This window comes from Urocitellus parryii, chromosome 16 (genome assembly GCF_045843805.1).
Source record: "Urocitellus parryii isolate mUroPar1 chromosome 16, mUroPar1.hap1, whole genome shotgun sequence".
NCBI lineage: Eukaryota > Metazoa > Chordata > Mammalia > Rodentia > Sciuridae > Urocitellus > Urocitellus parryii.
Genome location: NC_135546.1, coordinates 4,312,968 through 4,329,994, shown reverse-complemented (window position 1 = coordinate 4,329,994; position 17,027 = coordinate 4,312,968). Strand labels below are relative to the sequence as shown.

General features: G+C 51.5%; 1 protein-coding gene across 2 annotated transcripts in view; it reads left to right on the top strand.

Annotated features, from left to right (window-relative positions):
- Positions 1-2,969: 2,969 nt before the first annotated feature.
- Pdzrn3 (PDZ domain containing ring finger 3) overlaps positions 2,970-17,027 on the top strand; it is a 199,310-nt gene continuing 185,252 nt past the window's right edge. Inside the window, exon 1 of one of the 2 annotated variants that reach the window (XM_026392660.2) lies at positions 2,970-4,171. In XM_026392660.2, coding sequence (XP_026248445.2) covers positions 3,449-4,171 — 723 coding nt within the window. In that variant the 5' untranslated portion in view covers positions 2,970-3,448. Of the gene's footprint in view, positions 4,172-5,368; positions 5,400-17,027 lie in introns of those variants that run through there. The other variant, XM_077793432.1, reaches the window with a different exon arrangement.

Below are 17,027 nucleotides of genomic sequence, written 5' to 3'. Positions count from 1 at the left end.
AAATAAAATACAAAAAAGGGGAGGGGGCTGGGGATGTGGCTCAGTGGTTAAGTGTCCCTGGGTTCTATCCCCAGTGCCAAAAAGGAAAGATGGCAGTGTGTGGTGACCACCTGCTTGGCTGTACGGCAGGGCCTCCCACATAGGCCTTTGGAGCAGGAAGCATACTGTTCCACGTGGTTGAGTGAGGACTCTGGGATTCTCTAGATCTCTGCTGGCCACTGAGGCAACCTATCTCACCCATGTGTACTCGGTTTCTCTCTGTAGAATGGGCTAAGAACATAGCTACCTCTGGATGTGAGGGATAAAGGACGGGATTAGGGAGAGAATGAAAAGCCAAGAGCTGAACAGTGCTCAGCCCGAGGGTGAGCTCAACAGTTCACAGGTAGTATAATCACTCCCTGGTTGAGCATGCTCATGGAAAGGGCAGTGAGAAGACGGTTTATCATCAGAGGGCTTAGGGGTGAAGACAGATACAGAGCTTCTATTAGGGTCAGGCTCTCTAAAATTTTGATTAGAAAGTGCAGATCAGATCATAAAAGGAAGGGGTGAGATCAGAGGTGCTCATTCAGCGAGGGACCAGGGCAGCGGTCTGCAAGGAACTCGGCCTCCTTCAAATACTTCAGAGCTTCCGAGATGGCTGAGGAAGCCTCTAGAAAAGGCAGCTCTGCCCGCAGGAGGCGGGCCAGGCCGATCCCCGCCCAAGGCCTCCACCTTTCCCCACTACATCCTTCTCTCGGTGCTCATCTGGTGATTCTGCAGCAAGCACACTTCCTTTACCAGACAACAGAACGTTGCCCTAGAAACTGTGGTTCTCCATCGGGAACAATTTTTGCCCCCAGTGGACACTGCAGTGTCTGGATGTCACACTGGGGGTTGGAGTACGTATGGGGGTTGCTACTACACCCAGTGGGTAGTGACCAGAGAGGCTTCTAAACCTCCTACAGTGGACAGAACAAATGTGCACAGCAAAGGATTACTGGACTTAAGTGCCAAAATTGAGAAATGTCCAGTTTGGGCTCCCAGTTCCCCTCCCTGTGCATCAAGTTTGGTGATAGAATAATGTGCACAGTCAACCCCTATCCCAGCTTTGACATTCTAGAAGTTTACTTTTTCTTTCTCTTTTTTGTCTTGTTTTTGCTGACCTCTGTGAATTTCGTACTATAACTAATGAGGAGTGGCTGAGAAGACTCCTCTTGCCTAAAGAGGCCAACTGACAACAGGCTGTGGCTGCTAGGTGGCCTCCGCTGTAGATGTCATCAACAACCTCTCAGCCTCTCATCTGGGGGTCCTGAGAGGGGCAGCGGGGCAGCTCTGGAGTATGCACCCCACATGTAAGCACTGGTTCCCATTCACGGTGTGTTACAGAGCTCTCTCTGTTGCTCAAAACCAGTTTGGTTTGAAGATTATCACCCTGTTGACACTAGCCCACTCTGTGAAACTGACAGGCCCACACACCTTTGTTGAGAGTCTGCTCCTCACCCATTACCTGAGAACCTGCGAGGAGTTTGATAAATAGACAGATGGAGGGAAGATTCTCTGGCACAGGCTTATCTTAGCCGAGGCCAATAATATTCCCCCCCACACATGGAATCCTCTCAAAGAAATGCATTAGTTGATTAAAGCAATTAAAAGAAAGTCTCTAGTGGGAGCAGACCACAAATGCCACCAACTCGGATTAAAGAGCACTCTCTTGAGATCTGACCATGCACTGGAAAACCTAGTGACAACTTTTCAAAGGTTAGTTCAAAACAAGTAATCCTCATGCACATCAACGTAATTCTTTCACTTCAGTGAAGCGGTTCAATAGTGAAGGTCATGGGTCTTTAGCAAGCACAGAGACAAGTAAAAGCAATTAGGCAAAATGGAAGCTGGGATTCCAGGGCTCCAGAGCCCGGCTAAACAGAGAGATCCTAACTTGCAGCTTTGCTGCTGAGAATCTGGCAACAGATTCGAAACAAGGATTCCATAACCCGATTTCGCCCTCACCCACGCTGACTGCCTGTTTCTTAGGAATGTCTACAGCCTTAGGAGGTTAAAAAAAAAAAAAAAATTCACCCAAAGCACAGACAATGTTACAAACTTTCCACTGGGGTTGGAATCCTGAAAGTATTGTTTCAACAGTCCAGAGTGACACAGAAGCCAGCACAGTCAGTACTGCTTGAATAGCCAACTCGGAATAGAAGGAAAAAAGCCCAGATGATCAGGGTTTCCCAATCTAGTGGAAATCCACAAACCGGCACGGGCAAGCACCATCAGCATCCCAAGGGGGCTCCTTCCAGGGCCCGGAACTCAGGCTCCCCCGCAGACCCACTGGGTCAGAATCTGCAACCACATTAAAATCAGAGAAACATCCTCGAAGGACATCTTGTTCTTTTTCTTTTCTTTTTCCTTCTCATAATCTGAGTTTCCCCAATGGGAAGATGGAGCTCAACAAAGTGCACACAATGGAAAAAATGAAAATCGAAACAGAACCTAAGAAATGCAGACCATCATGGGGCTGGGGTTGGGATAAGGACTTCCCGTCTGCACTTCGCAGTTCTCTTTGTAAGGCTAGAGTCACTTATTTTGTCACGGGGACGGGGACTGGGGGGGGGGTGCTTTTCAAGGGGAGCTGATGCTCTTGGAACAGCACAATGACGGTTTTTGAGGGACCAAAAAACGTTGGCCACTCTAGTGCGGGCTCCGCGGGGGTGTGGGGAGTGGGCTCAGGAAGCACGCCCCCCCCCCCCCCACACACACACCCGAGGCAACTGGAGAGCAGCACTGGTCCCCACAAGGTTGCCCTGTAAATTCGCCCCGGGTCCTGGAAGCCTCCGCTTGCTAAAAAACCCTGGGGTTCACAGAACCTCCAACTGATCTGAAGTTTGAGCTGCAACTTTCCCTGGAATGAAATAAATAAATAAAGGAGACCGTAAGTGCTGAGATAGCGGCCCCGCCATAGTTTTCGCCCTCTGCAATCAGCGGAGAGAGGAAGGGGTGTGAACGCCAGGGATCGGCTCCGGAAGGGGCTCTAGGAGCGGTGTGGCTGGGGCGAAAAGTTGCCGCCTCTGCTCCAAACTCAGCAAGAGGTTCTCTGCCGGAGTTTGGGCCCCTAGAGCGAAACCTCAGAGAGGGCGGCGACGCGCCCTGAGAGGATTCTGGCTGGCGCCCGGGGCTGATCAGCCCTGCCCCGAGAGCCTCAGGGTGTCCCCAGCGTCCTCTCCCCCGCCGCCAACTCCTATCGCAGGGGGCGCACAGTAGGCCGCGGAGGCGGGATGTGCGTGCGCTCGCGCTCTGGCAAATACGGCCGGAGGAGTCTTGTTCCTCGGGCATTTTCCGAGGAAGTCTGGAGCAATTAGGCTCAGTCCGGGGAGAGCTAGCGAGCGGCGCGGCCGGCGTGTCTGGGCCGCCTCGCTGGGAGGGAGGGGCGGCCGGCCGCCCGGCGGCGACCCCGGGCCCGGCCGCCACCATGGGTTTCGAGCTAGACCGCTTCGATGGCGACGTGGACCCGGACCTGAAGTGCGCGCTGTGTCACAAAGTCCTGGAGGACCCTCTGACCACGCCGTGCGGCCACGTCTTCTGCGCCGGCTGCGTGCTGCCCTGGGTGGTGCAGGAGGGCAGCTGTCCGGCGCACTGCCGCGGCCGCCTGTCGGCCAAGGAGCTCAACCACGTCCTGCCGCTCAAGCGCCTCATCCTCAAGCTGGACATTAAGTGCGCCCACGCGGCGCGCGGCTGCGGCCGAGTGGTGAAGCTACAGGCACTGCCCGAGCATCTGGAGCGCTGCGACTTTGCGCCCGCGCGCTGTCGCCACGCGGGCTGCGGCCAGCTGCTGCTGCGGCGGGACGTGGAGGCTCATATGCGCGAAGCGTGCGACGCGCGGCCGGTGGGCCGCTGCCAGGAGGGCTGCGGGCTGCCCCTGACCCATGGCGAGCAGCGCTCGGGAGGCCACTGCTGCGCCCGGGCACTGCGGGCGCACAACAGCGCGCTGCAGGCCCGTCTGGGCGCGCTGCACAAGGCGCTCAAGAAGGAGGCGCTGCGCGCAGGCAAGCGGGAGAAGTCGCTGGTGGCGCAGCTGGCCGCCGCGCAGCTCGAGCTGCAGATGACCGCGCTGCGCTACCAGAAGAAGTTCACCGAGTATAGCGCGCGCCTCGACTCGCTCAGCCGCTGCGTGGCCGCGCCGCCAGGCGGCAAGGTAGGAGTCCGCGGCCCACCGCTCCCCTTCCTCCCCTTCGCCAGACCCGGGGTTAGCGGGGGCTCCGCCCCTCTCCTCCTCAGGAGTACCAGGATGCCAGGAGCTGCCTAGAAGCATCCCTGCCTCACCCTTCTTCCAGTGCTCCACAGCTGTCCATCAGCGGGTTCAAGTCGTTTACCTGTCTAAGCTCAGAGGCCCAGGGCCTCGGTCCCTGCAAGCTGGCCGGTCGCACAGGGCCAAGTATAGCCACAGCTTCAGAGGATCTGGAAAGGTTTAAAGGAACCCCATCCAAGTGTAGGGCGGGAGTGGGGAATGGACTCTAGCCAGAGTTTTGCCGCTCACCACAGCTGGGCAGGGAGGTCGCCGGGCCTCCCTTAAGGTCGGGAGTCATGGGTCTTACATCGGTGACCCACAGAAGGAAGTATGATACATAGGGCAAACTGTGCCCGTGATCCCACCGGGATTCCAGGAAAAAACGAAGGGAGCCGGGCACGGTGGCGCACGCCTGTGTTTCCAGGGACTAGGAAGGTGAGACAGGAGGATCCCAAGTTCAAAGCCAGCCTCAGCAATTTAGTGAGGCCCTAAGCAACTCGGACACCCTGCCCAAAATATTTAAAAAATGGGCTGGTGATGTGACTTAGTGGTTTATAGTTCCTGGGCTCAGTCCCTGGTACCAAAACAGAAAAACAGAGGGAACCCAGAGTCAGCTTAGAGTAGGTTGAGATGGTTGCCAGGGAGAGGCCTGTGGGCTCTGCGGCCACCTCCGCGTTGGTCTAGAGCGAGGTGGTGACCTCTCCAGAGTTGGAAGCCGGCTCCTGGAGAGGTAAAACGGTAAAACACAGGCCGGTACTTTTGAGGGATGCATCCGGGCATTTCAGGAAGAATCACAGGGCCCCTCCCCAGCCAGCGAGAAGGATGGGTCTTGTGGACCTGGGACTCCTTTTAAATTCTGGGCTTTTTGCTTGCCAGTTGAGTGGCCTCACAGGTGTTTCAGTTTCTGTGCATGGAGAAGGTGGGCGTTCTCCGTGGGGCGAGATCACGTGGGAAGGCCTGGCCCGTGGCTGGCCCGTGCCTGGCAGAGTAAATGCGCAACACCTGCCACCTGCAGTTATTTTCAGCCTCTCCCCAGCCCACCTGGCGCCCTGATTGGCTTATAAGAGCAGCCAGAGTGAGGGCCCGCTGTGCTCCAGACTGGGTGCTTGCGGTTAAGTCGTTCCTCCTGGATGAGGTGGGTGTTGTGCTTCCCATCTTGTAAAAGAAGACACTGAGTTTCAGGACGGTGGGTGGGTCTTGTCCTGGGCGGCAGCTGTTGGGAGCCAGGGCTGTGTTGAGACCCCCGTGCGTCTGACTCTCTTAGCTCAAGCTCTTAACCAGTGTTGGGTTGTCTCTCAATAGAGCCACAAGTACCACTCCTTGTCAAGTGCCAGCAACTGTGGGAAGCACTTTACGTGCATTAGCCATTTAATCCTTCGGGATGAGGAAACTGACTCAGAGAGGTTATGTAACTTGTCCAAACTCAAACAGTGACTCAGGGGAAGGAGCTGGATTCAGTTTCTTCGTATGAGTTCTCAGTCTCAGAGTCTGGGGGCTGAAGCACTTTGTCATGGGGGGCTGTCCCAGGCACTGGGGACCGGACTGGACGTTTAGACGCTTTCCTGGCTGGTAGTCAATCGATGCCAGTCGGTAGACCTTTCTCCCCAGTCGCAACTGTCAAAAATGCCTCTAAATATTGTCAGATGTCCCCTGAGCCATGTTTTCACCAGCTGGGTGCTTTTGCTTTCCTGGGGAGGGGCATGGGCTGCCACTCTGGCTGCCTCCTCCAGATGGCCCAGTAGAGAAGGGGACAGATTTGTCTGCTTCCCCTCCCTCTGACCTCCCCCAGCCTGCCTCCTGCCTCTTCTGCACATCCAGGCCAGGCCTGCAAATTTTCCACGTCCCCTCCCCCTTCCTGTCCCCCGCCTGTCTGTCAGCTGCAGCCTCAGCAGCTGGCTAGCTCAGGAGAAGGGCAAATATTTACAGCTCCGAGGCTCACCCAGGACCCCACAGGCTATCAAGAACTGGTGTGAGCCTGTGAGTCACTCAGACCGAGGGCACATCTTGGTTTCCATTCAGGAGCCAGGTCCAGGGCAAAGGAGTCTCTGAGTTTCTCCTGTCTGTGTTGTCATGTAGACTTCCTGCGTCATTTTAAAGTGACACTTATTTATAAATAAGCCATTCACTCCCACACAGCGTACACTTCGTTCATTGTTGAGATAGTTTATTATTTCTTTTTGCCTTTCTGTTTTCTTTCTGGAGTGTTTGGACAAATGCTCTCAGAATTAAAAATATGATACTTGAATCAAAACTGTAGATGCTTTTGAGGCTCCGCTGGGTTGGGAGAGGAAATCGAGGGTACTAAGTTGGGGGACAAGATGATGGTTTTGAGCACACAGCAGGGCCTTGTTCTGGAGTGAAAGCCTGCTTGGCATGTCATGGATCTCAGTGCCAGCCATGGGGACCATCAGTGGTCTGCTTGGAGAGCTGCCCTAGACGGTTTTCCTGGCCCCAGACCCTGATGGGACACTGATCGTGGCCCACCTCAGCTGAGGTCTTGGGGAAGCTTGTTCCTCTAGTCCCAGAGTTAACCCTGAGTGGCCCTTGACCAGAGCTTCCCCTCCTCCTGCATCAGCCATAGAAGTCTTCCCTCTTGAAAGTGGCTAAGGACTGGTTTATTTCCTCGGGCCCACTCTGTCTTGCTGGGCACTGTCTCTTCACCTCCCGAAGGCAAAAGTTTTGACATTGCCTGGAACCTCTCATGTAAGCACTTAAATTTCTTTTTTTCTCCCTCCCTCCCTCTTTTTCTCTCTTTGTTATTAACAGATCCTAATGTTTGCTTCTCTGTTACAAGCTGAAATAGATAAGAAACACTCAGAAGATGGTCCGTATTAGCTCCAGAGCCTAAAACCCATTCCATAAGTGATCTGGCTAGCTCTGGGTGATCTTAGATTAGATTGAAGTGATCTTAGATTTCAATTTTTGGATGCTTGCTGAATGCTTGGAGTTCGGCAGTGCTGTAACCCACACAGACACTGTTTCCTGTTCCTGATGTGAGTTTAGGTTAGTGCTTCTCAAACTTAGCCTGGCAGGAATCACTAAACCTACCTGAGTCCCATCCCTAGAGATTCTGATCCCTGGTAGGGCAGGCCTGGGGCCTGAGGCTCTGCCTTTCTAATGAGCTCCCTGGGGATGCTGGTCCTTTGAAGGACTGTTGAGTGAGTAGAGCAACCTGGGCTGGTCTTCTCTGTATCTCCATGGTTTTACTGATGTAGTGGGTTAGTTACTTGGCAGTGCTGGGGGTCTAACTCGGGCCCTTGCATGTGCATTACAAGGCCCTTGGCATGAACTTCGTCCCAGCCCTCTGGTCATTGCCTGAAGTCCCCTCTCTGATCATTTTAGAATCAGGATGAGGTTTTAAAATCCACGTCACCAGCAGTTAATTGCTAGGTCGCCATGGTCTAGAAAGACATGCTAACATGTCAGAGTCTAGGCTGCAGCAGACCTGGTGACGGCACGGTTTTGCTTCCGGCCTGTTTCCCATCCTAACATACCTGACCGTAAGAGCAATTCCACTTTAGAACACAAGTTTCTTCGGCTTTCTGCAAAAGGGAATATGCTGGGTAAAGTTTCTTTGGGATTATGAGACGTTTGAAGCTGATCCTTACACCTCCTGCTCGTGGATACCCTCATCCCGTCTTTCATTATGTGCTGTGGATCTTACCTCCTAATATGCCGTGAGCCTCTTCGCTATTCTCCAGCTCATTCAAGTGATCCCTCTGTCTAAGCCAAGGTTTCTCCCTGCCTGCCCCTTAACACCTTGGATTGGGTGATTCCTGGTGGTGTGTGCATTCACGGTGGTGATGCAGAGAGGTGGTTTGTACATCATAGAATGTCCAGCCCCATCCCTGGTATCTGCCTACCCTGGGGAGTTGAAGGTGTCTCCAGACCTGGCCAAATGGGGGAGCAAATTGGCCTTGGCCTCCACCATCACTGACTCCGGCCTCTGCTTCATTCGTTGCCTGGTGCCAGGAATCTTCTCTTGGAGATGTAAATGTGGCCTCACTGTTCCTTCCTAAGTTTTCTGCCTTCCTGTTTCCTGTGCGTGGCCCTAAGGTCCAGCCTGCTCTACAGCCTGCTGGCCACCTGTCCTCCATGTTCCTCTTCCAGCCTCATTGGTCTCTAAGGGTCCGGGATGTGCCCCCAAGCTCCCCACGCCTCTGAGCCTGTGTGCCTGCTCTTGTCTGCACCTGGGACCGTCTTCCCAAGTTCACTGTATCATCTACCAGTTTTCTACCTCTCCCCTCCCCCCAGCCCTTGGGCCACCACTGAGGATTTGCTCCTATGTAGGTGACCCTGCGTATCAGCTCCAGCACCCCTGCCTGCGGAAGGCCAGACTTCTCTGACCCGCAGCGTCTGGTGCCCACACCTCTCCCTGTGGCACTCCTCCTTCATGACCTTTATCATAGCTGTAACTGAATAACTGACAGGATCTGTCTTATTCAGGGCCATGTCCCCTGCACGGGATCCTTTACCATGTACACGGTAAGCTCTTGGTGTATTCCTTTGGTGGACACCTTCAAGACCAAAAGGGCTGTCCTGCCAGCCCTCAGAACTTGGCAGGTTGCTAACCCCACATGGGTTGGCACTAAACAGGAATGGGATTGTTCTGTGACCTGCTCCCTGCTGGGGAAAAATTGTTTCCAGGTCTTTGGGCGGTATACTTTGTCTACCATTGGATACACCCAGATCAAGTTGTATCAAGCCCCAAATCTCAGAAACTTTTTTTTTTCCATTTCAGAACTGGAGATAAGTGACTCTAATAAACAATTGTGTCAAAAGATGTTCCAGATGTCGGGACACTTTGAAACCTATCTAGGAGCATGTGCTACCCACTATCTTGTCTCCGGCACCTTCCTGTAGCACATCTAACCAACCAATCGACTTGAGCTAGAAGAATCGAAGGCTTTTTCCTCTATCCCATTCCGGTGGTTTATAAAGAAAGTTAGGATTCAGTTTATAAATGTATCCCCAACCACACTGGGTTAAATGAGCTTTACCTGAGTGATGCAAATGTCAAGGTTCATGTACTAGTGGTTCTTTGTTCAGAAACGATGTCTGCCTCTCCATAAAGAGTACTTGAGTAAGTATCTTTCTAAAGCATCTGTGCACTGGACTGTTGATCAAGAAGCTTAAAATGAAATGAAAGTGTTGGGTCTCATTGGGTGCCACGCTTTGAGATGAGAGCATATGCACACACGGTCTTCATCTTCTCTTTGCTTTTTGCTATTCACTTTTTTTAGGAGAGAGAGACAGTAGAATATTGTGAAGCAGATTGGTTAAAGTCTAAGTGTGAACCCAAAGTTCAAGTCAGAGCTCAAGCACCCAAATCAGCAAAGTGTTCATTCCTGTAGCAAAACCCCCTTGGCACTCGCACAGGCTTCCTGAGGACTGTGGCTCCGTGCCAGGCTCCTCATGGGTTGAGCTGTGCATATGTTCCTCTATTTCATGCTCAGATCCTGTAGACTTGTCTCTTACCCTGACTGTTACCTCTCACATGGCCGATGGGAACAGAGAAGTCCAGAAGTTTAGGTAGCATGCACAGCATGTTCCCCAGGCTCTTTTGTCGGCTTCCAGTCTATGGTGACAAAATGTGCTCGTCCCTTGCCACATGTCCTGTTTTCAAAGGTCCAGTAGAGAATGTGTGGCATGGAAGACAGATCCTAGCTATAAAAGATATTTCAACTAACTAACTAAGAAGGAACACAGAGATGGTATCCTGGATGGATAGTACCTCATATCTTTACATTTTATCTTGGTTGTTTTAAGGGTGGTTAATGGTAGGAATCAAGTGAAATCCTTCCAGACATACTGTTGTTTCGGTTGATCACCTTATGTCCCGAGTCCCTGGCTTCCTATGTCCTGTGGTGGCTCCTTGGGATACAAAAGTTAAATTGAGGAGCTTTAATTCACGGGACCAGACACCACTTGTGCCTCTGAAAATACAACCCAAGTCTTGCCGTTCTTTGCTCACCCAAGCTTTTTGAGCTGTGAGATAGTCACTGCCTCCCCGCGAGTAATGGTGTCCTAATAAGCCGGTTCCAATAAGAAGGGGAAGTGGTGTAACATAATCATTACTCTTGTAAAGAAAATGACTACCAGATGGAGCCGGGCAGCCATCTTTCTCACCCGCTCCATGTGCATAATTACAGGGCACACACACCCTTCAGGAGAACAGCCCTGTAGCACCCGGACCCCGGGAGGGGACGTGTGTGCAGCCAGGAGTCCTGGGCAGAGAGGTTACCCTGGAATTTCATTCACATCCGCTTTTAGGTGCCCTGTGCATTTTGCTATGGGGGGGATCAAAGAGGGACAAAGTCCCATCAGCCTGCTGTCAAGGTTGGGTGTGGGCTGTGGGTGCAGCAGCAGGCTCCAGGTGTCCTGAGCTGAGCTAGTGTGTAGGTTGTCATCCAGACCCTGGAATTGGTGGTACCAAGCCCTTAGGGAACATGTGCCATGTGTTTGACACCATAGGTGGGTATTAAAAAAAAATGGCTGAAGAAATGTTGGAAAACTGGATTGTTCTACAGAGGAATGGAGGAGCATTCAGTTTGACCATGAGCCTCCCACTGGCCTGAGCAGCCCAGAATATGGATTTCTCTTCTGTTTTCCCATGGCAGGAAGCAGGTGGAAGAGGGGCCTCCAGCCCAGTTCCACTGCCTCAGGGTGGCAGCTCAGGCCTACGAGGTCCAGGAATGACACGGCTGCAGGGCTGGGGCATGTATTCATAACTGTCCCATGCAAATTAAAGCCTGGCCAACCTCCCTCCCTCCCTCATAAGTGAGAACTGATCGGTTCATAGCCTTCGCTTTCTTTGTAATTTGGGGAAGAAAATCGGGTTGGGTAATTGAATATTTGAATTTCAACAACTCCCATCACCCTGTCTGTTGGGACTGCTGTAACTAAAAATACCCCCAAACTGGTCCACTTATAAGCAACAGAAATTTATGTCTCAGAGTTCTGGAGGCTGGGAAGCCCAAGGTCAAGGTGCAGGCAGATTCATTGTTGGGTGAGCAGCTTCTTGTTCACAGGTGGTATCTTTCCTCAAAGGGGAAGGGTCAGGGGTCTCTCCAGGGCCCCTTTTTATAAAGGACACTAATTTCTGATCACAGCTCAAGGGCTCCATCTGTGAATACCGCTTGCTGCCTTGGGGGTAGGATCTCAACATGTGAATTTCAGGGGATGCAGATATTCATACCATAGCACCCCCCTTAGTCCATCCAGTGGGCATGTTCAGGTCCTGCAGCACTTTAAACAAGGCCTGTGGAGGTAATGTTGCTGGTGGAGTCCATGTTTTGAGTAGTTTTGGTGAATATCCACCCAGAAAGCAGATGCATCGATGACAAAAATATGCAAGGTACTAGAAATAGAAAATCGCACCTTTAAGGGTTTCTCTGTTTTGTTTTTCTCTTGGAAAGCATTGGGCAATTTTTATTTATTTCTCTTACATTATTTTCCAAAACTCTCTTGTTTGGCTTGTTCATATTCTTACTCGATCTTGCAGATATTGTGACTCTGGCTAAGCTTTTGTTTGCTTGCTCCTGTACCCGCTTCCCTGTGCCCTTTGTCTGGTGGCAGCCAGTTTGGGTGAGGGATACAGCCTGCTAAGCCTCCCCTTGACCTTCTCCTCCCTTCCAAATTCAGTCTCAGGCATGAGCTGCTTCCTCTTGATTCTCCTTCCAGAAGGCATGCTTTAGGCCTGGAGATTGAATTACAGGGAGGACTTTGCTCTACTTCATTCAAAATTACGCAGTTTGCATTATGAAGGGAACAGAAGTGTGTGTGGCAGGGGAGACACCCAGCTCCTCAGTGCAGACCCCAGGGCAGCCCGCTCTCCCTCCTGGCCCCCCAGCCCCGCCTCTGCACATTTTTGACTGGAGGCTGCTGCTAAATATGCAGCCCTTTCTTGTCACCAGTCAAGAGGCAGAGCTGTGTGCCTCTCAGGGAGCTTTGCATAATCTGGGGCTGAGAGGAACCCTGTCACCCCAGACACAGGCCAGCGGTCACCGGGAGGTTTTCCTCTGAACCCACTGGGCAGCTTTCCAGCAGAGCTCTGCACGGTGAGTCTGCAGCAATGGCCGGGAAACCCCCGTCACTGTGCAAGAAGGGATTTCAGGAAAAGTCCACAGTGACAGTGGCCTGGATGGACTCCATGAGCCACCACACTGATTCGGAGATGGCACGCACCCAGATTGCTGAGGCCGGGTTGTCTGGAGGAGGTGACAGAGTGACACTGAAATGAAAAGGGGCTTTGCCGGTGGAAGACAGTTCACATTCTCAGATGCTTCAAAAGAAAAGGCGTCTTCGTGACCATCATGAGGCGTCTTTGTGACCATTTGAGAACAGTCGTGTCACTTAACAACTTACGTGCACTCGGAGAGCTGCCTCCTCCGGTGACTTTGTCACAGGGCAAACACTGGAAAGTGTATTTATACAGATTTAGATGCCACCGATGACGCGGGGCCGTGCAGTCTTGAGGGGAATGGCCCTGGTGTGTGTTGATTGCAGCGTATGACTGAACAGTGGGTCTTTGACTTTTCATTGTGATGTCTCTCCCTGACCCCCCCAGATTCTGAAACCGTCAGACCCTAAGTCGAAAGCTGGCCAGGTTATGTTTTAGGTAACTTTAACATCCATCCAGGCATTGCGTGTTGGAATAGGATCGCAAAGCTTATTTTAAGCATCGTTGGCTGCAGGTCCTAAGATGTGAGCTTTTTATCTCTGCTTGTGACTTGCTGGCCTAGGTGATTTGGGACTTTATGTCACAGTTAGGTCTTGATATAGCTCCTTTTCCAAAGTCTTGCTCTTTGTTTCGGTCAGCTTTTTCACTCCTATGACAGACTTGACAAGAACAAATTTAGAGGAGAAGTTGATTTGGGGACTCATGGTCTCAGGAGTCTCAGTACATAGATGGCCGGCTTCGTTCCTGGGGGCCTGGGATGAGGCAGAACATCGGGGAGGAAGGATGTGGTGGAGGAAGGCAGCAGGGGCATAGTACCAGGAGGATGAGGGAGAGCTTCATGCAACAAGGACAGAACATGAACCCCACAGGCACACCCCCCGGGACCCACCTCCCCCAGCCACACACTCCCTTGCTTAAGGCTACCTCCCAGTCAACCCCTCTGAGGGATTAAGGCACTGATTACTTAAGGCTCTCAACCCTCTAAGCCTTCTTGCATGGTCTCACACATGAGCTCAGGGGGTCGCCTCACACCTAAACTGTGGTGTCCTGTGTCAATCCTAGATCCCTAAGACACACCTGAGGAGACCTGCCTTCCCCTAGGGCCCAGCTGCCCTCTCAAATTGGGTTCTGGGGTGGAATCTGGGGTGCCAAGGGGCTTTTGGACTTCCTCCCAGGTGCAAGGAGATAGTGATGTCCCTGGACACCAGGATAGGACTTCCCTTCCTCCTGGCACCCTCACCCCTGGCTCCTGTGTGGGAGCTCCCCATCTTCTGGGTGCCAGCTGTTAGGGAAGTGGGGCCTGCCCCAGGGAGCAGGGGCAGCTCTGGGCAAAACTACGAGGAGGTGGCCCCTCACTTCTCCTTGGTGCTGCTGTTTCTTCTCTGTTCTTTGCCTGTTTTCTTCCTAGCCCATCCAGACATGCTGATCTGGTAGAATTTGGAGCTGACCAGAGTGTCAGGCAGTGCCCAGGACCCTGTGTTCCCAGACTCACTGACTGTCCTCCGCCTCCGCTGGTCAGATACAAGTCCACAGTTTTTCATTTTTTTGTACTGGAGATTGAACCCAGGGACACTTAACCACTGAGCCACATCCCCAGTCCTTTTTTATATTTTATTTAGAGACAGGGCCTCACTGAGTTGCCTAGGACCTCATTAAGTTGCTGAGGCTGGCTTTGAATTTGTAATCCTCCTGCCTCAGCCTCTGGAGCTGCTGGGATTACAGGCATGCACCATGCGCCCAGCCCACAGTTTCGTGAACTTTGTTTCTCTGACCTGTTGTGTGCCATCATCTGTCAGCCATCCTGGGCTCCCAGGCCCACATGCTTGCCGGCCTTGGCATGTGGTCTGTCCAGCTGACCCTGTGCTGCCTGCAGCCCACTTGGTGAGCAACACCTGCAGATCCAGGCTGAGCTGCTCCCTGGTTGGTCTTTTCATTGTATCTTCTCCACCTCCAGAATAAAAACTGTCCTCCAGGCTCGACTCCAGCTGGATCCTGGGGTGGAAGGCCAAAGAGAGATGTAAGAAGAGCACAGAAGAGTGTGTCTTCTCTTCTCTTCAGGCCTCAGATCTCCCAGGCTTGTGTTAGACAGATTGAGCTCATTTGGGATCAGCCAATGTCCATTGCTTGGATTTCACAGAAGGGTGAAGAGCATGTGGCCTGGGGGCTGAGATGAGCCCAACCCTGCGCCTTGATTGTGTTCTCAGGAATTTTTAAGCTGTCTGATTCTCTATCCATATGCATTCTACAGATGAAGAAACTGTGGTCCTGACTCAAAGTCTGAAATCTTAACCATTATGCCGTTTCCCCTGGGGCATCGTACCCTCAGGGTGCTCTTGGGACTATCAGAGACTCTTCGTCTTTGCACCTATTGTTGTATGATCCAGTATGCATGTGTGAACTCCTAATTACAGAGCTGTTCTACTGGCTAATCCTTCTTGCCAGGATCAGTCTTTGGAGGCTGATAAGACAGGATGTAGACATTTACCATCATTGTGCAGACAGGATGTAGACATTTACCATCATTGTGCAGACAGCGGGGACCTGGATTCCAATCCTGGACCTCCTACTTTGCCACTATGTGAGACTGAGTCTGTGAGCCTCCTGAGCCTTGGTTTCTCCAGGCGTGGCGAGTTGATATGATGCCTGTCTCAAAAGGCAGCTGGGTTGCTTTATCTGTTGCCCCCCTGAAGGAGGGCTCTTACTCCTCTTTGTTTTATTGTGTTGGGTCACGGAGAAAATTGCAAAGATGGGTTATGATCAAGTACCCAAACATACCAACGTTGGGTCAGTTTTCCTTTAAATGAAGGACACCAGTATCAACACAGTAGGGACAGCAGGAAGGGCAGCACCTGGACCCCCTTGGCCCTCACCCCATTTATGCATCTCTTTCAGTTGGTAGAATTGACCCAGGGGTCATTTTTAATACTAATATACTCTATCCTGAAGCACTTGGAGCCCAGAAACAGGTTACATGGTTAATCAAATATTTATGTTAGCATGTGAATGTGTTGTGTGAGATTTAGGGCTTATAACATCTATTAATAATTCTTCTGACAATTAAACATCGTTAGGATTGTTATTGGGAGGGGGACTAGAAAGGAGAAACCAGAATCAAGGTTGTGAGGTGAGAATAGAATAGATCTGGTAATCAGATGGAGAGATGAAGAGCATCAGCCCAACTGAGCTTTCAGTGGGTCTTCCATGTGAATCTCCTGCATGTTGATTTGCTGCTGTTACTCCTGAAATAGAAGCTGCAACCTAAAGCCAGCTTGTCTAAACCTCCTGGACAGCAAGTTCAAGGTGCTTGTAGAAAATAAGAGGACCCTTCTTTCTTCCCAGAACTTGCACCTCGCAAGCCACTGTCCGTCAACTGGATGGTTTGTATGCAGCTGTTTGAAGAACGCATTTTGGCCTTTGTCCATGTGTTCTTCTAGAGGTCCCTGAGGCAAGGGCCAGGTTCAGGTGTCTTGGGCACCTCGGATCCCATCTATTGCAGATAAAGCATTTCACAAAAATGGCTTGTAGTTTTGTTCCACCCCAGGTCTCTTGTCGTAGCCCTCCTATACATGAGTTCCTATTTTGCAGCCTCCATAGCTGAACCATCTGGGGGAGGACATAAGGTGATGTTGACCTACATGGAGTCGTCGTCTGCCTTCCACCCTAAAACTGGGTCATGCAGAGGAGTGAGGGAAGTCTCGATTGTTAAGTGCCAGCTTGACACCTAACTGGTTCCATAATATGGGACAACATCCTCCCCAGGCTTTGTCTTCCTCTTTGTGACATGAGGATGGTAACACTGTCACTCTCTAACACAGGGCCCATGAGGAAATGTAGTAAAGCATTTAGGTGTTCAATAGAGTTTCTGGCACATGCCGGTTGCCAATCAATGTCAGCTGTTACCAGGGGCAACACGGTTTAATACAATAATCCTTCCCCGGCCCCCCAGCATGCTTGCTTTCAAGTGGTTATCACACAGTAGATTTTAAACTAATCTGCGTCGTCATCTGATTGTGAGTTCTTCTTTGTACCTCCTTTGAGGTTGTCAGACTAAAGCCATCTGCCTCGGATTAGTGGGGAGCTGCAGTATCTATCATTGATTAGTTTTGAAACCCAGGCATGTCAGATATGAGATAACTTTGTTCCCGGTTGTTTCTGACTACTCCTCTCCTCTAAGAGGACAAGCAAGAAATGGACTCGGGAAGAGTTTTTTGTGTCCAAGGCAGAAAAACAGCTTGGACTTGGGGGTCGTGTTTAAGCGTTAGGTGGACGCTGGAGTCCTGCTCTGTTAGAGCAGCGAAAGTTGTTGCCTTTGTATCTGCTCAGATGAGTTCCAGAGACGGCTGGCGTGGCTGGCGTGGCGAGGGACTGTGGATGCTACTGCTGTTGGTTGGGTTTCTTTCAAATGCAATGAAATATGCTCTTACTAAGAAGATTCAGCTGGTTTTCATTAGTGACCATGGCTTGATGGATACTAACTTCTCTTTTATATCAAAATTCTCTGAACTATGTCAAGAAAGCCATCCTTCCAAAATGAATGTTATGTTTTTCTTATGGAACACCCAGTTCCTAGACCAGAAAGGG